Source organism: Conger conger, chromosome 1 (assembly GCF_963514075.1).
Source record: "Conger conger chromosome 1, fConCon1.1, whole genome shotgun sequence".
Classification (NCBI taxonomy): Eukaryota; Metazoa; Chordata; class Actinopteri; order Anguilliformes; family Congridae; genus Conger; species Conger conger.
In genome coordinates, this window is record NC_083760.1 from 80346315 (window position 1) to 80369621 (window position 23307).

The 23307-nt window shown below is 42.6% G+C and overlaps 1 protein-coding gene across 1 annotated transcript; it reads right to left on the minus strand.

Moving 5' to 3' along the window:
* Nucleotides 1-10845: 10845 nt before the first annotated feature.
* cxcr3.1 (chemokine (C-X-C motif) receptor 3, tandem duplicate 1) lies at nucleotides 10846-16463 on the minus strand. The gene is made up of 3 exons (XM_061250594.1): nucleotides 16381-16463; nucleotides 13086-13466; nucleotides 10846-12732 (listed from the first exon to the last, which is right to left on the minus strand). Exons 1-3 carry the CDS (start codon nucleotides 16390-16392, stop codon nucleotides 12004-12006), a joined length of 1122 nt encoding a protein of 373 aa, XP_061106578.1. The 5' UTR covers nucleotides 16393-16463; the 3' UTR covers nucleotides 10846-12003.
* Between the last annotated feature and the right edge of the window lie 6844 nt (nucleotides 16464-23307).

Below are 23307 nucleotides of genomic sequence, written 5' to 3' on the forward strand. Positions count from 1 at the left end.
TATGGGCCGAACTTGACGGCCTCTCAGCTTAGAACTACCACAAATGTACCAAGCCGCTGATCAGTCGGTCTTTAGTCACCATTTCCCCCCCGAGTATTCAGTTGTAAGTTAGGCTGAAAAGGTACAAGATGAATTGAGTCATGGAGATCATGCAAGTTACAAACAAAATAGTTTATTCACAGGCAGGTAGGTTATTAGCTTTAGAATATCACAGTCAATTACAAAATACACAAATTAAGAATAGAGATAGAGTAAATAATCATACCTAGCCTGCTTTGGCTACACACAAACACAGAGTATAGAATATGCCGTGTGGGAAGTCGAATACGATCTTCCTGATACTTACATATACGTACAATATGCTGTGTGGGAAGTCAAATACGATCTTCCGCTGCTACACATACGTACATACACAAGACATGTTGTGTGGGAAGTCGAATGCGATCTTCCCAGATTGGTCTGTCTCAACCTGGAGGGGTGGTCAAATCTGGAATTTAGACCCTCACCCTTGGGGGTTGTTAAGTAGGGAAAATGAGATGATTCCCAGAGAGGACGTGTAGGTTTTCCCTTGAGTTACTGAAACTATGGCTTATTAAACTCCATTTGCTATGAAATGTATCTCACCCGATTCCTTGATTTTACTGGATCACATCCATACCAAACAGATTACCCTTATGTTTTATTATGTTGCAGTTATCATGAAACTTCCCTCCTGATTATCAATTTTATATGGACTCCCTGTTACCATTACATAAGACTTAATTCAATAATACAAGGATTACATGGACCATGTTTTTAATCTAGGAGAGCAGTCACTGTTGTAATGACAGCAGTGCCCAAATGAGGGCACTGTGGGAGTGTCCTGAGCCTTTCCCAAAGATGGTGGGTTACAGGCGCCTTCTCTTCCCATGACCCCTGTGACCTATCAACTAAAACATCTTCCCCTTATCTCCTTCGGCGCCGATGGCCTGAAACTCCCCAAAGCTAGTCTAAACAGTTGTAGGGGTCCTCGCACGGGACTCCAAATTATGTAGGGTCCTCGCACGGGCCGCCAAATAACGCAGGGATTTTACTCTCTACGAAACCGGGGCGCCAGTTAAACGTTGTGTAGCAGTATAACTGCAAAAAGTAATCAGTCTCATAAAATTACTATTATCAGAAATATCTAACCACAAATTTAGTATTTTAATTAATAATTAAAATAACCAATTTTAATGATTAAACATACCGATAACCTGAAGGTTGGAAGTTCTTCGAAAGACTGCTTTAACTCGGCTCTCATGTCTATGCGATTCCAAAACGGACACCGGGGTTTAATAAAATATATTTATTAAACAAACATACAAACACATAACAGATAAACTAACGGGAAGTTAGTAAGGAAATTTAGTTGGGTATGTGTGTGTGCGTGTGTGTGGCGCGCGCAAGCGCGCGTGTCGCTAGAGTTCTGGGTGTGGTAATGAGTTAGAGTTAGCTGTGAGAAGGGACTACTTGCATAGTTTTACTCTATATATGCGCAAAAGACGGCGAATCAATTCACGTACATATATATGTAGCTAACCAAACACATTACAATGGTTGGATGGTAAATATTGAAACACAGATTCACAAAAACAGTTAAGACTAAACTAAACACTGGCTATGCCTGAATGTTTGTTTTCTTACTGAGTCCATACGCATTGCTGGATCCAAAAGACATGCTGCCCTTGTAGAAGCGGCGATGGTGCTGTGAATGGTGTCTGGGAGAGATGCGCAGGCTGGGGTGTTCCCGTCTTAGCGTCTTAGCAGCGTTGTCGTCTGATCCGCTGGTCCTTTTCCAGGTGTAAAAGTTCGTTGCTGTTTCGTTGTTGTGAGCTTTGCTGGGGTAAACTGATGTAGCGTTCCGCGTACAACAATTTCCACTCACTATAGGCCACGTAGTTACCGCGAGGTAACTGGGTGTGTCCGTAGGCCTGGTAGTGCGCTGTGCAGCATTCAGCCTCTGTCCGAGTCTCGGAGCAGATGAGCTGAAGCGACTGGCCAAAAGGGGTGCGTCGAAGAGAAGAAGCAGAAGAACAGAAGAAGCAGAAGAGCCAGAAGAGAGAAGAGAGATCCCAAGAATGTGTCTTGCTCTTATACGGGACCGTTTATTGCTCCCGCCATTACGGGATTGGCTGAACCAAGTTAGACGTCATTCGTGGTGGACGTCGCAGAATTCTCCTGTGGGAATGTGGAAGTTGTAGTCCCTACATCCCCCCTGTGGTCTCAGGATGCGGCTGAAGCCAGTGTTCCTCGAGAGCACAAAAGTCAGTTCACAGTCCACAGGTCAAGTACATTGGGTCGGTAACACAGTTCACAATTGACTGACAAACATCCAGGCATTTATCAACAATTAACTAAACTGGTCTAAAACACATGATACAAACAATGTGAAACACTAAGGTCGAACAGTGAATACATTGTCACAAAACATGAGAAACCTTGGTGAAAGGGTTAGTCGTTTTGTTAGTTCAGGTGTTTTGTTAGTTATTGGATGGTGTCCAGAAGGTGGAGCACCAACAGGAATGACCCAGCCATGAAAATGTTCAGATGATGTAGGGGTCTAGGATGGAGAGGCTGTAGCCTTTTTGGAAGTCTTGTTCAGACTGACCAATTGTTCTAGTCCCTACAGTCAGGTTGCTGATGAGGGTTGTCATCTGAAATATGTGGGGGCATTTTCAAATTAGGGCAGCTTTCTGTATCCAAGCTTAACCTTATGGCTGTGTCATCAGGAAGGAAATGGAGAGGTGGTCTCATTTCTAAATGATGTGGTAAGCTCACAAGTGGTCTTGTCTTGCTTGGGGAAGAGGTGGAGTAAGGCACACTGGGGTGTGGCAATATACTTGTAAAGATTACACTGTAGTTTCTACATGCAATACTTTACGATGGTTCAGTAGGTGTAGAAAGAAGCAATGAACGTTTACGAGTTATAACAGGTGTCGGATTTAACTCTACAGTACCTACTTACGATCTGCGTTTGCTGCTGCTACATGCAAATCTAAGTGGCTGCTATAAACTACCAGTTTATTTTGCCACCCCCCTTTGGTAGGAAAGGTGTGCAAAAGAAAGTGGTCAAAGCTTCAGCTGGGAGTCCGCCTGTGAAGAGACCACGGCTATAGATCAGTCTTTTTCAACGTCTTTTGATGGAGGTTGAACAAGACCAGATAGCTCTTTGGAGTGGTTACTCAAGGCATACACACTACTGAACAAAGGTTAGAGGCTTTAGTTGTCCTCAGAGGAACTGAAGAAGCTCTCTTCAGACAAGGTATCTTCCCTATCAGAGTCATGCTGGTGACTCTGAGGCTTGGGCCTACCGGGTCGGTCTTCTCTCCAATTCCGGCTGGAATCAGAGTGTGAGAAGCGACCACGGTGGCTCTTAACCGGGAACTTACTCACATGCCGTTGTTTTGAGCCATTAGATTTTAATGGGGCAACTTGGGAAGTGCCGGCAGGCTTGGTTGGAACAACGTGCTTAGCTGTTTCCAATACCTCGTTCCTGGGCACAATCCTTAAAGTGTCCCAGACCATTTGGGCTTCATTTCTTAATTCAAGGGCTGAGTGTTGGCCCCTTGAAAACAGTGAAACATGAGTTCGGACACAGGGGTGCAGGTTGTGCACAAAAAGGGATTTGAAGGCTTGATCTTCATCTAAGCCTGGTCCGTTTCTGCCCTGGAAAAAAGCATGTTTAAGTCGTTGGTAAAAGTCTTTTGGTCGTTCTGTACGGCTATGTTTAACCTCCACAGATTTGATCATGGCTGTGGCCTGATCAAACCGTGGCAGGTACTCAGCTACCAACGCTTCACAAACCTTGGGATAGCTGGAACGAACCTGTGGTGGAAGTTGTTCCATAAATGTATGGATCTCTCTGGTAGAGGTTTTCCATACAAGTCGTACCTTTTCTCGATCGGTTGCCCTGGGCAGATCCGAGAGACAGTAGTCAACTTCTCTCAAGTAACTCTGAATGTTAAATTCAGAGTCCTTGGGGTCAAATGTGTGGACATACTTCGCCATGGCCTCTAGCTCCTCAAAGCGAAGACCATGTGAAGTTGCACTAGTCTGCCTGTTTGGAGAAGGAGAGCCTGAAATCACATTTGAATGTGAATGCGTTTCATGCGGAGCTCGACGTCCTCGGATTGGTTTAGAGGGTGGAGCTACAAAACTGTCATTCTCACAATGGTTGGCAGAAGATGAATTGTCGCTGTCAGTGTACTGTACAGAGCTGTCACCTATCCTCTCAGTTATAAAGGGAAAGCTAGCGGGATTAGCGTTGCTTTTTGTGTGCCCAATTAATAACGTTAGATCTCCTCTACCGTGTCCACGGGAGGGTTCCCTGACCTCCTCACGAGAGGGGTGGGCATGGAAGGTGCAGTCCTGTACTTGCCTGACTGTTTCTCCCTTGCGGAGATGGACCACCGTTGGGATGGAGTCCCCCCTTTCCCTCTCCAGGGAAGAGGTGGGCAAACCATTGCATGGGTGGTCAACAGCACTGCAATCTGAGGAGACTGACGAGTCTCCATCAGAGCAAGCTGTGGAACCGGGATCTGACAAACCCGAATCAATTTGTGAACCCCCTTCCCCCGCCTTGTGGTGTAAGGAGGAAGCAGGAGAAGCTGGAGTTGGGCAAGCCTGAGAAAGCAGGCTTACAGAAGAGAGTGGATGTGGTAGCTTGTGGCATCCACTCTTCAACTGAAATAATTCCTCTCTGTAGGAACAAAGATCTGATTCGGCTGAATGCAGATCACGCAAGTATTGTACTGCTTTCTTGCCAACAGTTTGAAGCTCAAGTAAAACACTGGTGTGTTGTCCTTTGAGGTATGCCATCTCTGATTCTAAGTTTTTGTTGCTCTGAAGAGCAAGACTAATCTGTCTGGCAAAATTCAAGACCAGACAACTTAGAATTGGGTCTTTTGACTGGGTGGGGGAGTGACCTTTCTCGTTGATTAAGGAGAACATTTCTTTCCTACAATCAGTGAGGTTCATCTGATTCAGGAAAGCTACGTAGCCAGGTGCTAAACCTTGGGCTAAAAAGGAAAGGTACTCATCAATAGATATGGGTTGCATATCTCACGCCAAATAAAGCTAAAAGCTGAATCAGTAACTTAAGAGGGTACTCTTGAAGTTAACTATTTCACAAGGGCCTTGAGCTCCTAAAAGTTGGCAATGAATTGTTCACCAAAATCACAATCCAACATACAAGTTGTGATGAAGGATAAAGAATTTAAAACGCTCTTTGAATATTCTCTAACTATAGTACAAGGTAGCTATAGCATCACACAGGGACTCGAGTTGCACTAGCGGTACTGCAATGCAACAACAGCAAAATGACCGAACATATGGCGGATATTCAGACCGTAAAATAGGAACTGTGATGCTGATCACATTAATCCTAAATACCAGAATGTGATTGGTTGAAATTACAATTAAATTTGGATTTAAATGTAAAATTCAATTAATTATTAAAATTACTTTGACAAAGTAATTATAATTAATAATACAGTGCGGTTAATAATACTATTATTGATAATACGTATTATACCGGAAGGTAAATGCCAATCAACAAACTACCGTGTAAGATTACGAATGTAATGCCACAATGTTACACGAGGGGGCAGTATATTGAGAAAGCGGCTCATGCAGGCTTTCAAAAATGGTACAAGGGTGACATCTAGCGGTATTTTCAAAAAAATGCACTGGTGGCAATTTAGCTGAGAAAGAATGTCGAGAATTCGTTCTGGAGTCACGTGACATGAGCCAAAGCTCGTCTTTCTCACGCAGAGCTCCAAATTAGGAAGGGGAATTCGTTATGAAGTCACAAGACATGAAATTTGAGCCAAAGCTAGTCTTCCTCACACGGGGCGCCAAAATATGTAGGGGTCCTCGCACGGGACTCCAAATTATGTAGGGTCCTCGCACGGGCCGCCAAATAACGCAGGGATTTTACTCTCTACGAAACCGGGGCGCCAGTTAAACGTTGTGTAGCAGTATAACTGCAAAAAGTAATCAGTCTCATAAAATTACTATTATCAGAAATATCTAACCACAAATTTAGTATTTTAATTAATAATTAAAATAACCAATTTTAATGATTAAACATACCGATAACCTGAAGGTTGGAAGTTCTTCGAAAGACTGCTTTAACTCGGCTCTCATGTCTATGCGATTCCAAAACGGACACCGGGGTTTAATAAAATATATTTATTAAACAAACATACAAACACATAACAGATAAACTAACGGGAAGTTAGTAAGGAAATTTAGTTGGGTATGTGTGTGTGCGTGTGTGTGGCGCGCGCAAGCGCGCGTGTCGCTAGAGTTCTGGGTGTGGTAATGAGTTAGAGTTAGCTGTGAGAAGGGACTACTTGCGTAGTTTTACTCTATATATGCGCAAAAGACGGCGAATCAATTCACGTACATATATATGTAGCTAACCAAACACATTACAATGGTTGGATGGTAAATATTGAAACACAGATTCACAAAAACAGTTAAGACTAAACTAAACACTGGCTATGCCTGAATGTTTGTTTTCTTACTGAGTCCATACGCATTGCTGGATCCAAAAGACATGCTGCCCTTGTAGAAGCGGCGATGGTGCTGTGAATGGTGTCTGGGAGAGATGCGCAGGCTGGGGTGTTCCCGTCTTAGCGTCTTAGCAGCGTTGTCGTCTGATCCGCTGGTCCTTTTCCAGGTGTAAAAGTTCGTTGCTGTTTCGTTGTTGTGAGCTTTGCTGGGGTAAACTGATGTAGCGTTCCGCGTACAACAATTTCCACTCACTATAGGCCACGTAGTTACCGCGAGGTAACTGGGTGTGTCCGTAGGCCTGGTAGTGCGCTGTGCAGCATTCAGCCTCTGTCCGAGTCTCGGAGCAGATGAGCTGAAGCGACTGGCCAAAAGGGGTGCGTCGAAGAGAAGAAGCAGAAGAACAGAAGAAGCAGAAGAGCCAGAAGAGAGAAGAGAGATCCCAAGAATGTGTCTTGCTCTTATACGGGACCGTTTATTGCTCCCGCCATTACGGGATTGGCTGAACCAAGTTAGACGTCATTCGTGGTGGACGTCGCAGAATTCTCCTGTGGGAATGTGGAAGTTGTAGTCCCTACACAGTCCAGTCCAAAAGGTTACAAGACATTCTATTACATTACATTATTGGCATTTGGCCAATGCTCTTATCCAGAGTGATGTACAGTTGATTAGACTAAGCAGGAGACAATCCTCCCCTGGAGCAATGCAGGGCTAAGGGCCTTTCTCAAGGGCCCACCGGCTGTGTGGATCTTATTGTGGCTATACCGGGATTAGACTTTGCGTGTGCCAATCATTTACCTTAACCACTATGCTACAGGCCGCCCCATCATATCTTTGAATGATGTAGTTGGGAGTCTTCATGATAACTGCATTATGCTGCAAATATGTATTTGTACCTCTCATGGTCATATACCTTTTGGATAAACCTGATTTGGGTGAATGAAAGGAAAGGAGACAAAGCCCCAGATTGCTTGGTTTCTTCTCCTTATCTCAAAAATCTAGGCCTTAGTTCTTGACCCTAAAAGTGAGTCACCCATCTGGAATTTAGAGCCACCCCCACCAGGCAGTGGTCTGGGGGCTAAAACAAATGACTTCTACGGAGACAGCTTTTGCCCATTTTCCCCTCGGCTCCTGGATGGTTATGATATCAAAGGTAGACTGTTACAAAAATTAGACCATTACACCAGTCGCAATGAATCAATCAGAATAACACCAAACATTACTATATTCTGACCTGGGATTATCATGAAACATCTTTATCCCATCTCCAGTATTCCTCCAGGAATCCTTCTCTAGCTCTCCCCCACAGGCATGTGTGCCAAAAGGTGGGGGCTAACAATGCATGCTCTGGGAGGGGGAAGTCAGCAAGCTGACCAGTGCATGACACCAAATGTTACTTATGACTGGCTTACACAGGAAAGCTGTCAGCAGGGCAGAAGTGCAGACGGACGGCAGGCAGGCTCAGGGTCGATGACGGTGCAAGAGTCAAGACCGAAGTCTGCGCCACTGGGCAGAAGCACAAAACCGCAGGCATTGTCATGGTACAGGCAGGCAATGGTCAACAAAACAGAAGTCAATAACAACGGTCAATAAACAGGCTTGGATCTTAACGTGTAGCCAATAGCTTGCCAAACCGCTAACCCATGCACTGACAAATAGGAGGCAACAATTTCACAAAGACGTGACATGAAACTGAGCTTATATGCAGGTGTAGGCAGGTGCAGACAATTAGCTTGAGAGCAGCATGTGAATGGAAATCAGGTGTGGAGGATTGACAAGTTAACGAGGTAATTAGTGTAGGGCATTTTACATAAGTGTGCCTCTCTTTAGACCCCAAAAAGGAAACAGACTGTGTTTACCATGTTGACACAGGGTCAGCAAGCCTTGATGAAAAGACAGTGCTCATCAATACAGGACTATTGCTCCCATCATTGTGCTGCCTCAGTGCAATTCTGCCACCTCAGTGGAATGTTCCCATAAAGGTTGAGGTGAAATAGTACTGTATAGATCTGTATGCAACATGCAGTGTTTAGTGTCTTTAGATAGCTTGTGTTGTGGGAAATAGTTTGGTGTCATTGGTGGTGTTGTACACTGGTTGCTGAATAAAGATCTTGTAGGAATAAACCACAGGTAATGCAAGTTACCTGTGAGTCAGCATCCAACTGTGATACAAAGGTTTGTTTGGGTTTCTAAACCAAAAGTTATAATAGATTCAAATCCCAAGTTTTACACTGAAAAATGTAAGCATATTATAACCTGACTGAGGGTGTGTGCTACAGACAAGCAATGTGAAGTGACTTCATACACAGCCTTTGATGTCAGAAGCCACAGAGACAGAAATGAAGGGTTTAATCTGATCTTGAGGGAACACCAGCGTATCAAATATGACAATCTGCACAGCAATTTTCTCTTCAATTTCATCTGAAGTGTTACAGCCTGAACAGTCTGAATGAAACCGCAAGTGGTTCCAGACTGTTCAGAAAGTTGCTTGAGTGGTGATAATTACACATCCACAAGTCAGTTCCTGATCAGGCAAACTCCCAAATTAACTTTGAAAGGACATGTCAGTAATGGGAGTCCACCATCGTCTGGAGACAGGAAAAAGGAGAAAGATCTTTAAAGAAACCCAATATTATCTGTCAAATTGGGATTAGTGGGCCCAGAATGTGTTGTAGCTCAAAGCAGCCTACCATTGGACATTGAACCTGCTCAATATGGGTACCACCCCCTAGTTTCACTAGCGCTCCTACAAACTGAGCGAGAGAGCATTGCATCAAAATGTTACACTCAAACCTAGAGCCCACCTCTGTGGCCACCACAGCATTCCAAATCCATTGCAGCATTCCAAATCTACCACAGCATTCCAAATCCACTGCAGCATTCCAAATCCACTGCAGAATTCCAAATCTACCACAGCCTTCCAAATCCACTCCAGGTAGGTATGCCACTGCACAACGAATCACTATGCCAATACCACTTACACACCGATCAAAGACATACACTGTCAATTGCAAAGCCCCCCAGAAGTCACTAAATGACAGTATAAGCAGATATACCGTAAAATCCTCAAATTGTGGCCGGGCTCTTTTATTTACTTAGGCTGCACAAAGCACAGGCCTTTATTTGGGGCAGGCTTGTATTCGAGGCAGGCCTTTATTTCTTATTAGGCTTCTGTTGTAGAATTTTATTCTTAGAAATAAAGTAAAAGGCTACACTTAAAGTGGGCCAACACTGTTCAACACTTCTTGTAACCGTTCAGAAATCAATTAGTGTAGGCTAATCAGGAACACCGTTTGGTAAGTCATAGTGTCAGTCTTAACAGACTTATTGTAGTTTCTTGCAAATATTCTCAAACACAATAAATCACATGCAAGTCCAGAATCCATAAAATAACAACTTGCCAGACACGCCTTCATGAACAATAACAAATTAGCGTAGATAACAACAAGTTAAGGATCTTTTTTTCCTAAAGTGCGTTTTATTGTGAGACATGCGTTTCGTTTGGAGCAGCATACCGGTAGGCTATCAAAAGATTTTTGCTTTGGTTTGGGATTCAATTTATTTTCGGACTGTTGGATTCTATTGCTAAATGTTGGGACTGATGGGCACTGAAATCTGGGGGGTATTTGATGGTTCACTGTTAAGTTTCATGTAGTTGAAAGAGTGTCTGGATTTCCACCCGTCTGTTTACTGTGAGCCAAGGCAGCCGCTTTCATTCATTCATTGAACGTGCGCTGTGCTGTAAATACATGGAAACCTTATTGCTTAGCCAAGTAGCCGAAATTGAGCCTGATTTACTTTTTATTAAATTCGTAGGCTGGAATGCCTTGCGGCAACAATTGTGCTAATTGTGTACTGCTTCAGCCTTTGGCAAGCTACTCAGAAGGAGGCGGCAAGCGACTGGTAGCTTGAGAGCAACATGTTGGAGACCCATGGTGTAGGACAACGACTTTTCATTGGCAACAGTATTAAACCAACCAACAATATAAAATATTAAGAAGAGCTCTTTTATTTCATTGAGTTAAATCGAAACAATGTCTTCTAGTGCTCATGGACTGATAGCCCTACTGGTAGGCAATATTACCCCGGCTTGTATTTGGGGGCTGGCCTTTATTTGTCAGAATCGACCATGCCCCCGGCTATTATCCGAGGCCCGGCTTCAAATAGAATTCCGGACACAATTTGAGGATAATACTGTAAATTCCATGTGGTATCACCAAGTATTTTTTACACTGAGAATGTACTTAAAGTTCTTAATGCCTATTTATTACTAATAATCTACAAATAAAACACACACACAAAGGGGAATATGTGACAAGCAAATCAAATTTATTCTTTCAAAACTATAAAAATATACATGCCATTTGTCTTTAGTATTGCAAGCTACAAGTTTTGAAAAACAATTTACAATATTAAGTGAAAAAAGCAATATAAAAAACAGTAAAAATGAATTGAACAAAAAAAAGATATGCTTCCCAGAATGAAACAAATCTTTTTCTATAATTTCTAAGTTTCTATTGAAAATTAATTCAAGCAACTATTACCAAACACAGAGATACTCATTCTCTCCCAGAAAGGGCCAGTGTGGGTCTAAGCTTTGATTCCAACCAGGCAGTTACAATACACACCTGAGTCTTTGCTAAGGACCTTGATTAGTCAGATCAGGGTGTAACTGCCTGGTTGGAACAAAAGCCTGCAACCACACTGACCCTTTCTGTATAAGATTAAGTATCCCTGGCCTAGCACAAGATGTGGCCAGTAAAAATCTATGTCTGGATTCAATACATGAAAAACAGTGACATTATGATACAACATAATTAAACAGAAAGCATTTTCCATCTGTATTTGTCATGCGGCATAATCACACTATGATGTTTATGTGTGATTGTGTGCACATGTAAAAGACAGTAAAGACTATACTACCCACTGTGCAGGAGATCAAGGAGAAGTAGCACTTTGATCCACAATATGGAAATATGTAGCATTAACCTGCCTGGAATTCAAATTAGATTCTGTAGCAGTTAAACATCAGCATCTGTGAGCATTTGCATTCTTTGCTAGATAACCTGGCAGAAGTGTACAGAGTGGATACTGCAGCTAACAGCAAATTTATTTGACTACAAATATCAGCCATTAACACAATTCGCCTCTGTTCTGGGTGGCTCTTTTGTCTATGATCATTTGTTTGTTTTTTTGTAAAATATAGAAGCATGCTGTAATTGTCCCCCTTTAATTTTCTCCTGAACACCACGTTCAGCTTACTGAATTCATGGCTGAAGAACAATGGCCTATTGGCATGGCAAGCAGTCTTATGCTCCTGAGTATGCAACCTCTGTTTTTACAATGCCTTTTTTTCTGGACGTTTCCTTTCTCATGTTCTTGCTTATGTACAGCCATGCCAAGTTACATGATCCCATTCACTGTAGAACATTGATCCCAAATTCAGAATTGAGGGACACCGGCCCCTCAGAACCCTGAGGTGTACGAGGTGTCTCCAGACTCTGACCACATTGAGCTTCGTCTCGCAATTGGCCCAACGTGGCCCTTGATCCTGCAGCCCCAGGTGTTCAGCATGTCCAGCAGATGGCGCCGGAACTTAACGCCCACGAAAGCGTACAGCACGGGGTTCAGGCAGCAGTGCAGGTAGCCCAGGGTCGAGGTGACCGTCAGGGACACATCCAGGGCCGTGATGTCCGCGCATGTCTGGTTAGCCTTCGTCGGGTCGGACTGGACGGTGTCCACTAACATGGTGATGTTGTACGGGGTCCAGCTGATAAAGAAGACAACCACCAGCGCTAAGATCACCCTGATGGCCTTCTGCTTCTGGGGCCCCTGGGAGCCACCCCGCAGCCTCAGCAGGATGCAGGAGTAGCAGTAGACCATGACCGCAGAGGGCAGGAGGAAGCCGACGACGTGGTAGAGCAGCCGGGAGGCCAAGCGCCAGTGCTTCATGTTGGCGTTGAAGCGCTGGTAGTTGTGGGTGCACTCTACCTTGTCCCTTCTCACATCACTGGACGACTCCAGGAAGACCCAGTCGGGGATGGAGAGCAGGAGGCAGAAGAGCCAGACGCACAGACAGCTGGCCTGCACTGCCCAGGGCTTACGGCGGGAGTACATTTGAACGGCGTGTACGATGGACAGGTAGCGATCCAGACTGATGCAGGCCAGCAGGAAGATCCCACTGTAGAAGTTTATCTGTGAAAAGGGAGGAAGACAGAAGTACTGAGTGCCAGAATGGCTTATGTAAAATGGCCCTACTTGTCTCATTATACACAATAATCAGACCTCTAGCTTTTGAGGCCATCTGCTGTATACTTTAAGAGGAACACCTGAATAATTTTTATTTGTCCATTAACAAAACAGCAAAATATTTTGCATGGTAACTGAAACTGAAATGTCCTATGATGGGTTTCCATGAGTGTTTGCCACTGGTTTGGGTAACCTGATGCTGCGTGGACTGGTCCTCCAGGTTTCAGCACGTACCTGAAGCCAACATGAAGAAAGCCCAAACTCAAGCCGAAGGCAGACCCAGAGAGGTGCCCCCTTACCTTGAAGATGGCCCCCATCAGCTTGCACAGCTCGGTGCCAAAGATCCAGCCCTGCGTGGCCTCCACGGCCCAGAAGGGCAGAGTGAGCAGCAGCAGGGTGTCGGCCACGGCCAGGTGCAGGATGAAGGTGTCGGTCACGCTCCAGGTCCGCCGCAGCTGGAACAGAACTCCCAGAACCAGCCCGTTTCCCAGCAGGCCGAGCACCAGCGCCAGGGAGTACAGAACCGGGATGAACACTGCCTGAAACCGCATGCTTTCCCCCTGCGTGCACACCAAGCCACTGTTGCAGCAAGTGCTCTCAATGGGGTAATTACTGTAATTAGTGTCATTATAGCCACTGCCATAAAATAATGTCGACAGGTCATCTCCTTCAAAGACTTCCTGAAAAGAAAACAAGGTGAAAAGTTAGATCTGCATGGAAAATTATCCGATTTTCATATATGCTTTTTAAAGTGATATCATTCTGTTTGGCATGCCTTTTCAAATAAAGACTAACATAACTTGATGCTTATTTGAGACTCGTCATGACGTCAAACGTGTTGGGTATTTCCCTTTCTGCAAAAATAAGTTGATGCTTGCTTTTATAAAGACTTGTCAGATTAGCAGTTAGGTTTAGTAGGTCATTTATAGTTGTCTGATTTTGCTTCTGTTGAGTGGTTAAGCTTAACTGGAAAAGGAAGCAATGTTCTAGTGTAATCTATTTCAGGAGTATCTATAGGACAGTAGAAGCTCTGACAGTGTTGAAGTTCTCAGAAAGTGTGGGTTTAGAAAAATTGTTTTGCACATAAGCATTTGCACATACGTTTAGATTTGAGTTTCCAATTACTCAGAAATTCAGACATTTCTTCAGAAACATTGAATGGAAAAAGAGAATGATCATGTGACAGGTGATACAGATACAAGGAAGGTACAGGATACACAAACTGTTCTGCGTACCTAAGCCTGTTTGCTTTAGGGATAGGTAGGCAGGTGAAATATTCTGAATTAATCCCTGTTGAACTGGTGACACTTAGTTGTATTGTCCTTAAATGTGATCTTACAAAAATCCAGTCTTTCCTTTATCGCAGTTTTACATTTTAAAAGCATTCTTAAAAAACTTTTCCCCATGAAAACCTGCTGCCTGCTGATGCTGGTAATTCATCTTTGTCTATAATTAATTGTCTTTCTGTTCACAAGACTGGCCTGGATCTAATAGATCCCATCCATCCATCCATCCATCCATTATCTTAACCCGCTTATCCTGAACAGGGTCGCAGGGGGGCTGGAGCCTATCCCAGCATACATTGGGCGAAAGGCAGGAATACACCCTGGACAGGTCGCCAGTCCATCGCAGGGCACACACACCATTCACTTACACACTCATACCTATCGGCAATTTAGACTCTCCAATCAGCCTAACCTGCATGTCTTTGGACTGTGGGAGGAAACCCATGCAGACACGGGGAGAACATGCAAACTCCGCACAGAGAGGCCCCGGCCGACGGGGATTTGAACCCGGGACCTCTTTGCTGTGAGGCGGCAGTGCTACCCACTGCACCATCCGTGCTGCCCCCAATAGATCCCAGTAGTGAATAAAAAATATATATTATCTTATTCAAATTCACTCAGAACTTTCCACTTCCTTCTACTAAATGTGAGTTGAAAGATTAGAAAATCATTTAATAACTTAATTTATATTTTAAATTAATTTTTATTCACAGTTGAATAATTCCTACAAGTAAATTCGGCAGAGCATATAGTCTGTACTGATTACGTGTGGATTTTACTACTGTTAGGTAAGAGAATACTGGTATTTTTCTTAATTTATGTTAAATTAAATTGAGTACGCTATACGGTGCAGCTTGTAAGTATTTGGACAGTGGTACAATTTTGGTTATTTTGCCTCTGTACTCCAGCACTTTGGATCTGAAGTGTGCTTCTGATCTGTCGGACAGGTGTTTGGGGTTTTTTCTTCTTTCTGGCCAGAATTCTTATCCTGCATAGTCCCATCCTATCCAATCCTGCAGATCCACTGTAGAGGCTGTCCTTCACAGACCAGCCCCTTTGCGGTTATGGAGCTTACAAGTGCTCTCTTTCATCTTAATATGTTCCAAACTGTTTATTTTGGTAAGCCTGTTGCTTGGCCAATGTCATTGACTTTCTTGACTTTCATTGGCACAACTCTGATCCTCATGTTGGCCGAAGCCAATGACAGACTCCAAAGGCGATCCTTGGTACTGAAAGCTTTCTTATACCTTTACAAAGGAAGCGATTTAATACATCTAACTAATCAGAAACAGCCGAGTAGCCTTTGTTGCATTTGGTCCCCTAAAATGAGAGGAGTATGTATAAAAAGGAATGTAATTCCTACACAGATCAAATCTAATGTGCTGGGATACAGGGTCAAAAGACCAGAAATTATCCAAATATTTATGAGCTGCACTGTATATAACAACTATCCCACAGTCATGAGTCATTAAAAAATATATATATTTTCAAGATAGAATAGAAAGGATGTCTGTTATCATCGTCTTCAGTGCTTAACAAAATACTCAACAGCAGAGAATCAGTGGAAAGAAGACATTCTCCATATGGGTGATGATATAAGAAGTGAGTATAAGTGCTTTGGTGCAGTCAGAGCTGGCTGCTGGCGTATGCAAACATGATTTGCAGGGTTTGCACCACAAATACATACCACAAATACCCCCCCCCCCGACCTCGTCCACCCTTGGGCTGTGAGTGCAGCAACACGTCCCATTCTTACAATGTGCCATATGCTCACATCATACTATACGAATGCAACGCTATTTTTGGTATATATATATTTTTAAAGTAATACTGCAATTTGTGCACCAATCAGTTTTCACGTGCAGATCATGGAATGGGTTTCCGTTTCTGGCTTCTTCCAAACCAGCTCAAATACATGGACACCATTTTTTTAAGTAAAGCATTCATCTTTTTTGTCTACAGGCACGCAGTACCTTTCCAGGACACCAACAAGAGACTGAGCGTTGCGTAACATTAAAGGGAACATTAACATTAAACTGTTTTTCTGTCGGAACATTGGTAGTAACTAAACAAACCCATAAATGATATATGATTGCTGAATAATATAGGATTACTACTAACAATAGACAAACTAGGTCCAAATTACAGTTGATGAGCAGCGTAAAGTAATGTCCAATGCATTGCAGCCCCGGCAAAGGCACATTATTTTAGTGAATTCATTATTGCCAGTGACAGGAATTATTGCCACTGAAACAATAACTACATTTTGATTCAATGAAATCATGCCAGTCAACAAGTTATAACTCACCATGCTTCCCATTGACAGAATTGAAATTCAAATTGCCGACTAGTTCCAAAGAAGTGTGTCAGCCAGTTACAATCAGCAGTATGATAGAATGTGAATGAGTACATTGAAAAAAACCTGAAACTATTATGGGGAGGGGAGGGGGGAACCAGAGGGAGGGTAACATGAAACAGGAGGAAGTGTGATAAGATCACTGGTAGCACTCATTTTACTCAGACTGTCTGTACAACAGACTGAAGTATAATTGAAGCTGAAATGAGATATTTAAAATATATTAAGCTTGACAATGGTTAATTGCTTAAATATTAGATTGATGCAAACTAACATTTGACTGATACTGGATTAGTAGGTCACAAATAAGATACAGTCCAGCAAATAAGACACATTGCAAGGTATTCTCGTGGCAGGAAATGTTAAGTCCGTCTTCGTTGTCTTCGTAAGAGAAAATATGACCTATAACCACTTCCAGAGATTTATCTCTTGCCCATTCACATTAAAACAGACAGGCATACCTTAATTAGGGGAAACTCAAAATAAGCTCAAATATTGGCTCAAAATAAGCCAATACACTCAGTGAGCACTTTATTAGGTATTTATTATTTATTATTACTCACAGGAGTTTCTGAGATATTCTGGCACCAACAATCATTCCACGGTCAAAGTCACTTAGATTACATTTTTCCCTAATTCTGATGTGAGATATGAACATTAACTGAAGCTCCTGACCCATATCAGCATGATTTTATGCATTGCACTGCTGCCACACACTTGGCTGATTAGATAGCCAAATTTAGTAGGTGTACAGGTGTTCCTAATAAAGTGCTCAATGAGTGTATATAATATGTACACTATATACGGGAGATGGTTGCCGATGAACACTTTGTGTTAATATTAACACCTGCATTGATTTAAATTTTTTGGTGATACAGGGCATTGGCGTTTCCAATATTAATATCTTTCATTGTGAGATCATTTCACTTTAATGATTTCTTTAATTATACAGTAGGGTCCAAAAGTCTGAGATCACTAGTGAAGATTATTATATTGTGCATTCTTTTCTAATTGAATACAAAGTTTTTAATTACAAATAATATTATCAGCATAACAATTTGAGTGAAAAGTTGAATCTTTGAAAAATGAACATTATTTGACAATGTTCCAAAGAGCATCTTGTGATGTTACTGAATGGTTGGCTTTTCTCAGCCTTCAACTGTCCCAATAAATGCTCCTTTCTCTTCTTTGGTCTTCAAGTAGTTCTTGCAAAGTTTGAGGTAACCTTAATTTGTTTTGAAATTAAAAATCCTAAAACCTTGTTTATTTCCAGGATTACATGAAAAAAAAAAAAAAGATTTTCAATGTGGACTTTTGGACCCCAATGTACATCTCTGGTTTTTTCCTCATTTAAAAAGATTTCAAGAAGCCTGATAGCTAAATAAACCTGCCTGGAGCAATAAACCAGAACTACTTGCTATCTTGGTTATTCTGTTATTTTCGAGAAAAGCAAGAACAAAATGAGACATACATTACTTAATAGTATGGACACAGAATGTTGAAGTAAGGATTTGAAAGTGAAACTTCTCAAGATGGTTTGTGTTTTGCATCACAGGGTAGAACTCCCAGCATTCCCATCGTGGGTGCAAGGGCGTCACAGTGGAACTGACTACCCAGGTTTCCAAGATGGGTGGGGGGGCCTCAAAGTGCCTGGATTAACAAGTTTGCATTGGGAAGGGGGCATTTTCACAGGGCCCAGAATTTTCGCAGGGCACTCAGCACACATTGTGCTCCTGCACAGCTATTCAGAGCACAACAGACATGCAATACTGTAGTCAGGGGCTTGCCCCTGCTCATGTCAATGTTCAAGAACTCAGTTGCTTTCAATTCCCACTAGTGATTGCTACACGATCAGCATTGGAATGTCCAGTAAAGAAGTTCAGACCTTGAAACTGACTGCAAACGTAGAGAATATGGAAGCATATTAAAGCAAGTAGCCCATTGCAAAATTAATTATGTCTTACTCGGCATGGAACTCACACAGTACTCAGATCCTTCCTCAGGATCCTTCCTTATTCACGACAGTGACACATTTAAGCTTTTAGTTATAACAACCTGTGATGTGAAACAAGACTGCCAAAATTCCAAGGTAGTTTTTGGCTAATAAACCAACTGTCAGGTGTTCATTCTGACAAATCACAATCCTATGTAGGTGGAGCAGAGGGTCAAGCTAACCCAGCCATTAACCTATAACATAACTGGCTAAAACTTGGTAGAACCAATCAAATTGATGGAAAACGTATCTCCCACAGGCGTCTGTGCACAAGACTAATGAGGGACTGATAACAAACAGAGAAGAGAGACATCGGGGAATTGATAGAAAACAAGGGTGCAGGGCCTCAGAATGAACAGCACAGCACGTCCACCCCATAACCAAGCTCCCCCTCCCCTCATGAAAAAGCAGCCAGCCTGTTCAATGTCCGTGCCTCGTGTCTTTCACACGGAAATCACTGCGGGTCACATCCATCCACGCTCCGGCTTTGGTTTGCTGATAATCTGATTACTGATTACTGATGATCTGATAATCTGATAATCTGATAATCTGATTACTGATTACTGATTACTGATAATCTGATAATCTGATAATCTGATTACTGATTACTGATAATCTGAATGCACACTGATTGGTTTTCCTGAATGTGGGATTTAATTCACATTAAATCTGATCAGGTCCCTTCCAAGTTCTCAGCTATGGCTTTTGGTAAATGGCTGGGGAGGCTAGACCCACCTACAGGAGATTGATTGAATGTGATTCGTCAGAAGAAGCACCTGACCATTGGGTCAACTCTCAGGAAGGCAGTAAACATGTAGAAACCCCTTGAAGCATGACTAAATACAGTAGATAATGAACCGACTGAACGACAGGGTTCCAGCAAGATTGACAGCAAATAATCAATCTGGAATATTGGTATAATTCATTTTAATTCTGAATAAATGCCTATTACTAGCTAGGCTTACTAATGTTGAAACCTTTTATCTGACTAGCAGTGACACCCTTGCATTGGTGTTGTGTAGTATTTACTGGAGAGAGAGCACAATGTGCACGTGACCCTTTGTTTCTTGAAAGTGCTGTGTTTCATGGCAGTGTGGGTAAAGTGAGGAAACCAGTCATAGCCATACAGGCACGCATTGTCTCTGTTCGTTCTGCATGTCTGGTTAACATGGTAAATGGTAAATTGTAAATGGAATGGAATTTATATAGAGCCTTTATCCAAAGCACTGTACAATTTATGCTTCTCATTTACCCATTCATACACACAGGAGCATTTAGGGGTTAGTTGTCTTGCTCAGGGACACTTCAAAACACCCAGGGCGAAATCGTACCTGCTCTTTGCACCTAAGCCAATGTCGCCCACAAATTTTTTTTAAGATGAACACGAAACAAGAGTTCCGATTTCCTGGTATTTACACCTAGATGTGTTAAACTACTTAGAACATAACACCTTTTGTATCAGATCACCCAATTATTAACACTTTTTTATTATTACTGTTAATTAGACTAGGCAGGGGATAATCCACCCTTGAGCAATGTGGGGTTAAGAGACTTGCTCAAGGGCTCAAGGGCTAAACCGGGCCCCAGTGATGTATTTTTATTTATTACACACCCAACAAAAACTCATCTGGTCTGTTTGGCTGAGCAGACCTGACCGTTCTGTAGATGACCACAAAGACAGGTCCGCCAGTGAAGTAGTTTGCTGGTTAATTAACGTTATCTGGAGTATATTGTGCCTCACAGCAAGGAGGTCCTGGGTTCGAATCTCCGTCGGCCGGGGCCTCTCTGTGTGGAGTTTGCATGTTCTCCCCGTGTCTGCGTGGGTTTCCTCCGGGTACTCCGGTTTCCTCCCACAGTCCAAAGATATGCAGGTTAGGCTGATTGGAGAGTCTAAATTGCCCGTAGGTATGAGTGTGTGAGTGAATGGTGTGTGTGCCCTGCGATGGACTGGCGACCTGTCCAGGGTGTATTCCTGCCTTTCGACCAATGTATGCTGGGATAGGCTCCAGCCCCCCTGCGACCCTGTTCAGGATAAGCGGGTTCAGATAATGGATGGATGGATGGATGGAGTATATTGTGATGACACCATTTAATTTCACCTTCAATGACTTTGTACTGCATCGGACCGCCAGTGCACACCTGTTTGTTATTTCCTGTGTGAGCGCCGGTCGGCAAAAGTATCATTCTGCAAAATCCTGAGGTTGTTACATATACTGTATGGCTATATATATATATATATACCTTCCTGTCACCTTTGACCAGTCTGGCCATTCTCCTCTGACGTCTCTCTTTAACAAGACGTTTCTGTCTGCAGAACTGCTGCTCACACCATTCTTTGCAAACTCTAGAGACTAGTGTGCAGTTTCTGAGATATTCAAGCCACCCTGTCTGCCACCAACAATCATTCCACGGTCAAAGTCACTTTTTTTCCCCCCATTCTGATGGTTGATGTGAACATTAACTGAAGCTTCTGACCCATATCTACATGATTGTATGCATTGCAATGCTGCCACACAATTGGCTGATTAGATAATCGCATTAATAAGAAGGTGTAATAAAGTAAAAATGTTCCTAATAAAGTGCTTGGTGAGTGTAGCTTTGCCAGTTTTGTCCCCTTGCCCCCCACTCGTTTGTGATGATGAAGTATTTGAGCACTTGTGGTCACAGGGGACAACAGTCTCTGAAAAGAGGCATGAGCCACCTTGTTCTACAGTACAGTCCCTACACTTGACTCGAAAAGAAAGATTCAAGGTTTCCACAATACAATAAGGGGGTGACAGGAGAAAAGAGCAGTTGTCTGGCAGTCAGAGGTTTGCCGGTTCGATCCCCCACCCGGGCTGGGGGTGTCCCTGAGCAAGACATCCAAGTTCTAAATGCTCCTGTTAAGCTGGTTGCTGCCTTGCATGGCAGCCAGTCGCCGTGGTGTGTGAGTGTGTGTATGAATGGGTGAATGAGAAGCATCAGTTGTACAGAGCATTGGTTTTGTAACTGGTACAACACTGTACAAATGTATATGTTGTGCTAACAAACCATTAACTAAGTCATTTAAACTGTGTGTGTGTGTGTGTGTGTGTGTGTGTGTGTGTGCGTGTGCGTGTGCGTGTGCGTGTGCATGTGCGTGTGCGTGTGTGTGTGTGATCCTATATGTGTAAGTGATGAAATGACATGATAGGGGTTGCAATAATCTTTCTGTAATGAAACCAGCCTAACATTTCCTTCAATTTCAAATCTTATCATAATCAAGTATTCCCTTTCAATCTTAGTCATGAAAGTTTCTATTTTGTTTTCCATTTTGCTCATTGTCAGGTTATAAGAAGTGAAGAAAGGTGGGTGAAGAGTTCAAAGAAGGAATTCATTTCTCTTTCATTTCTTTATTTGAAAGTCCTTTAGATTGTGTTGGATTTTTCACATAGGCAATTTCACAAAAATGTATTTATTGTTTGATTTGAACTGAATCATCTAAATTTATTTTTATTTTTGGTTTTATCCCTTATCCATTTTACCCATTTATCCCACTATCCCTTTGTCCTTTAGATTAAATCTTGTATTCTTTTATCAGTTTATCTCTGGGTGTTGAAGTAACCACCGATTAAGATGTTTATCACGAGATGAGTCTACCTCTGACACCTGTTTCTCTCCCTCCCACTCTGCGCATTCGTCTTCTTTCCCTCTAACTCATTTTCACATTTCAAGTTTCTTGTTTTTTCACACCTCAACCAGACTTAGGTGCGGTTTGTTGCAATTTTCACGGAAGCGGCTGTGTTCTGCTCAGTGCAGCTCGCAGGCTTTAACCTTTACATAACACCACCGGCACATGGGGACACGGTTGAGGGAGCAGTAAAAAATATTTTTTAGAGAACCTTTTTTTTATAATGGCTTCTCCTCTGGTTAAAGTTTGGAAAGGAGAAGTTGATGCTTCTTTTTAACCACTTCCTACCTCTTACCCAACCATTTTCTGCTGTTACGCATTTACATACCCAGAATGCACTGGTGTCAAGTACTTCACGTATTTCACTGGTTTGACAAAATTAATTGAGCAATGGATTCAGGAAATTATTTTCCAACCCATGCCAGCTTTTCATGCCAATGAATAGAGATAAGCACTGTGCAAATAAGGTGTGCTGAATCATTGGTGTTTGTAGCAAATTGTGAGGGAGTACGACTGTCGTCCTTGATTAACAATAAGTGAGCATTTATAATTTTATGGTGAGTATGTTCATCTACTGCCTTCATGAATTTGATATAGATAACAAAAATAGAAGCATACTGTATATTTGTGTGTGCATGTACAGGTTTACTTTGTTGTTGGATGTGCACGCTATGTTAATTGAAGGGAGGCATACAAAGTTTGATGCTGTTTATTTCCATTCTGAACTCATCACATAGAGCTCCACAATGGGGAGATGTATTTATGACACATTTTGTGTGCGAAACCAGCACTCGCTACCTGTATCAGCTTTGCTGATTTTTTACCTGACAGCAGGTGATTACTGAAGCACTGCGCGGGGGGGAACGCATGGCTGGGCATGGAGCCATAGCTCCTTCTGTGAGCCTCCCAATGCCACCTGTGAGTCTATAAATACAATATTTACATCTGCCAGTGTCAGTGTCCGCTTCATTTACAGTAATAGGTTCATCTGTGTTCCCACTTCCACATGACCAGGGAAGTGAGAATGCATACGCATTTAAAGGCGAAACTCTTCAAGGACCTAGTTCCTAAAAAAACAACCAAACAATCAATCAACAAATCAATCAACTGATCAACAAATCAACTGACTGCCACAAACCGAACATAAATAAATCAAGCAATCAAGTCAACAATCAATTCATCAATCAATGAGCTAGATGTAGTGTCAGGAATAAGAATTGGCCCCATTCCTGATTTC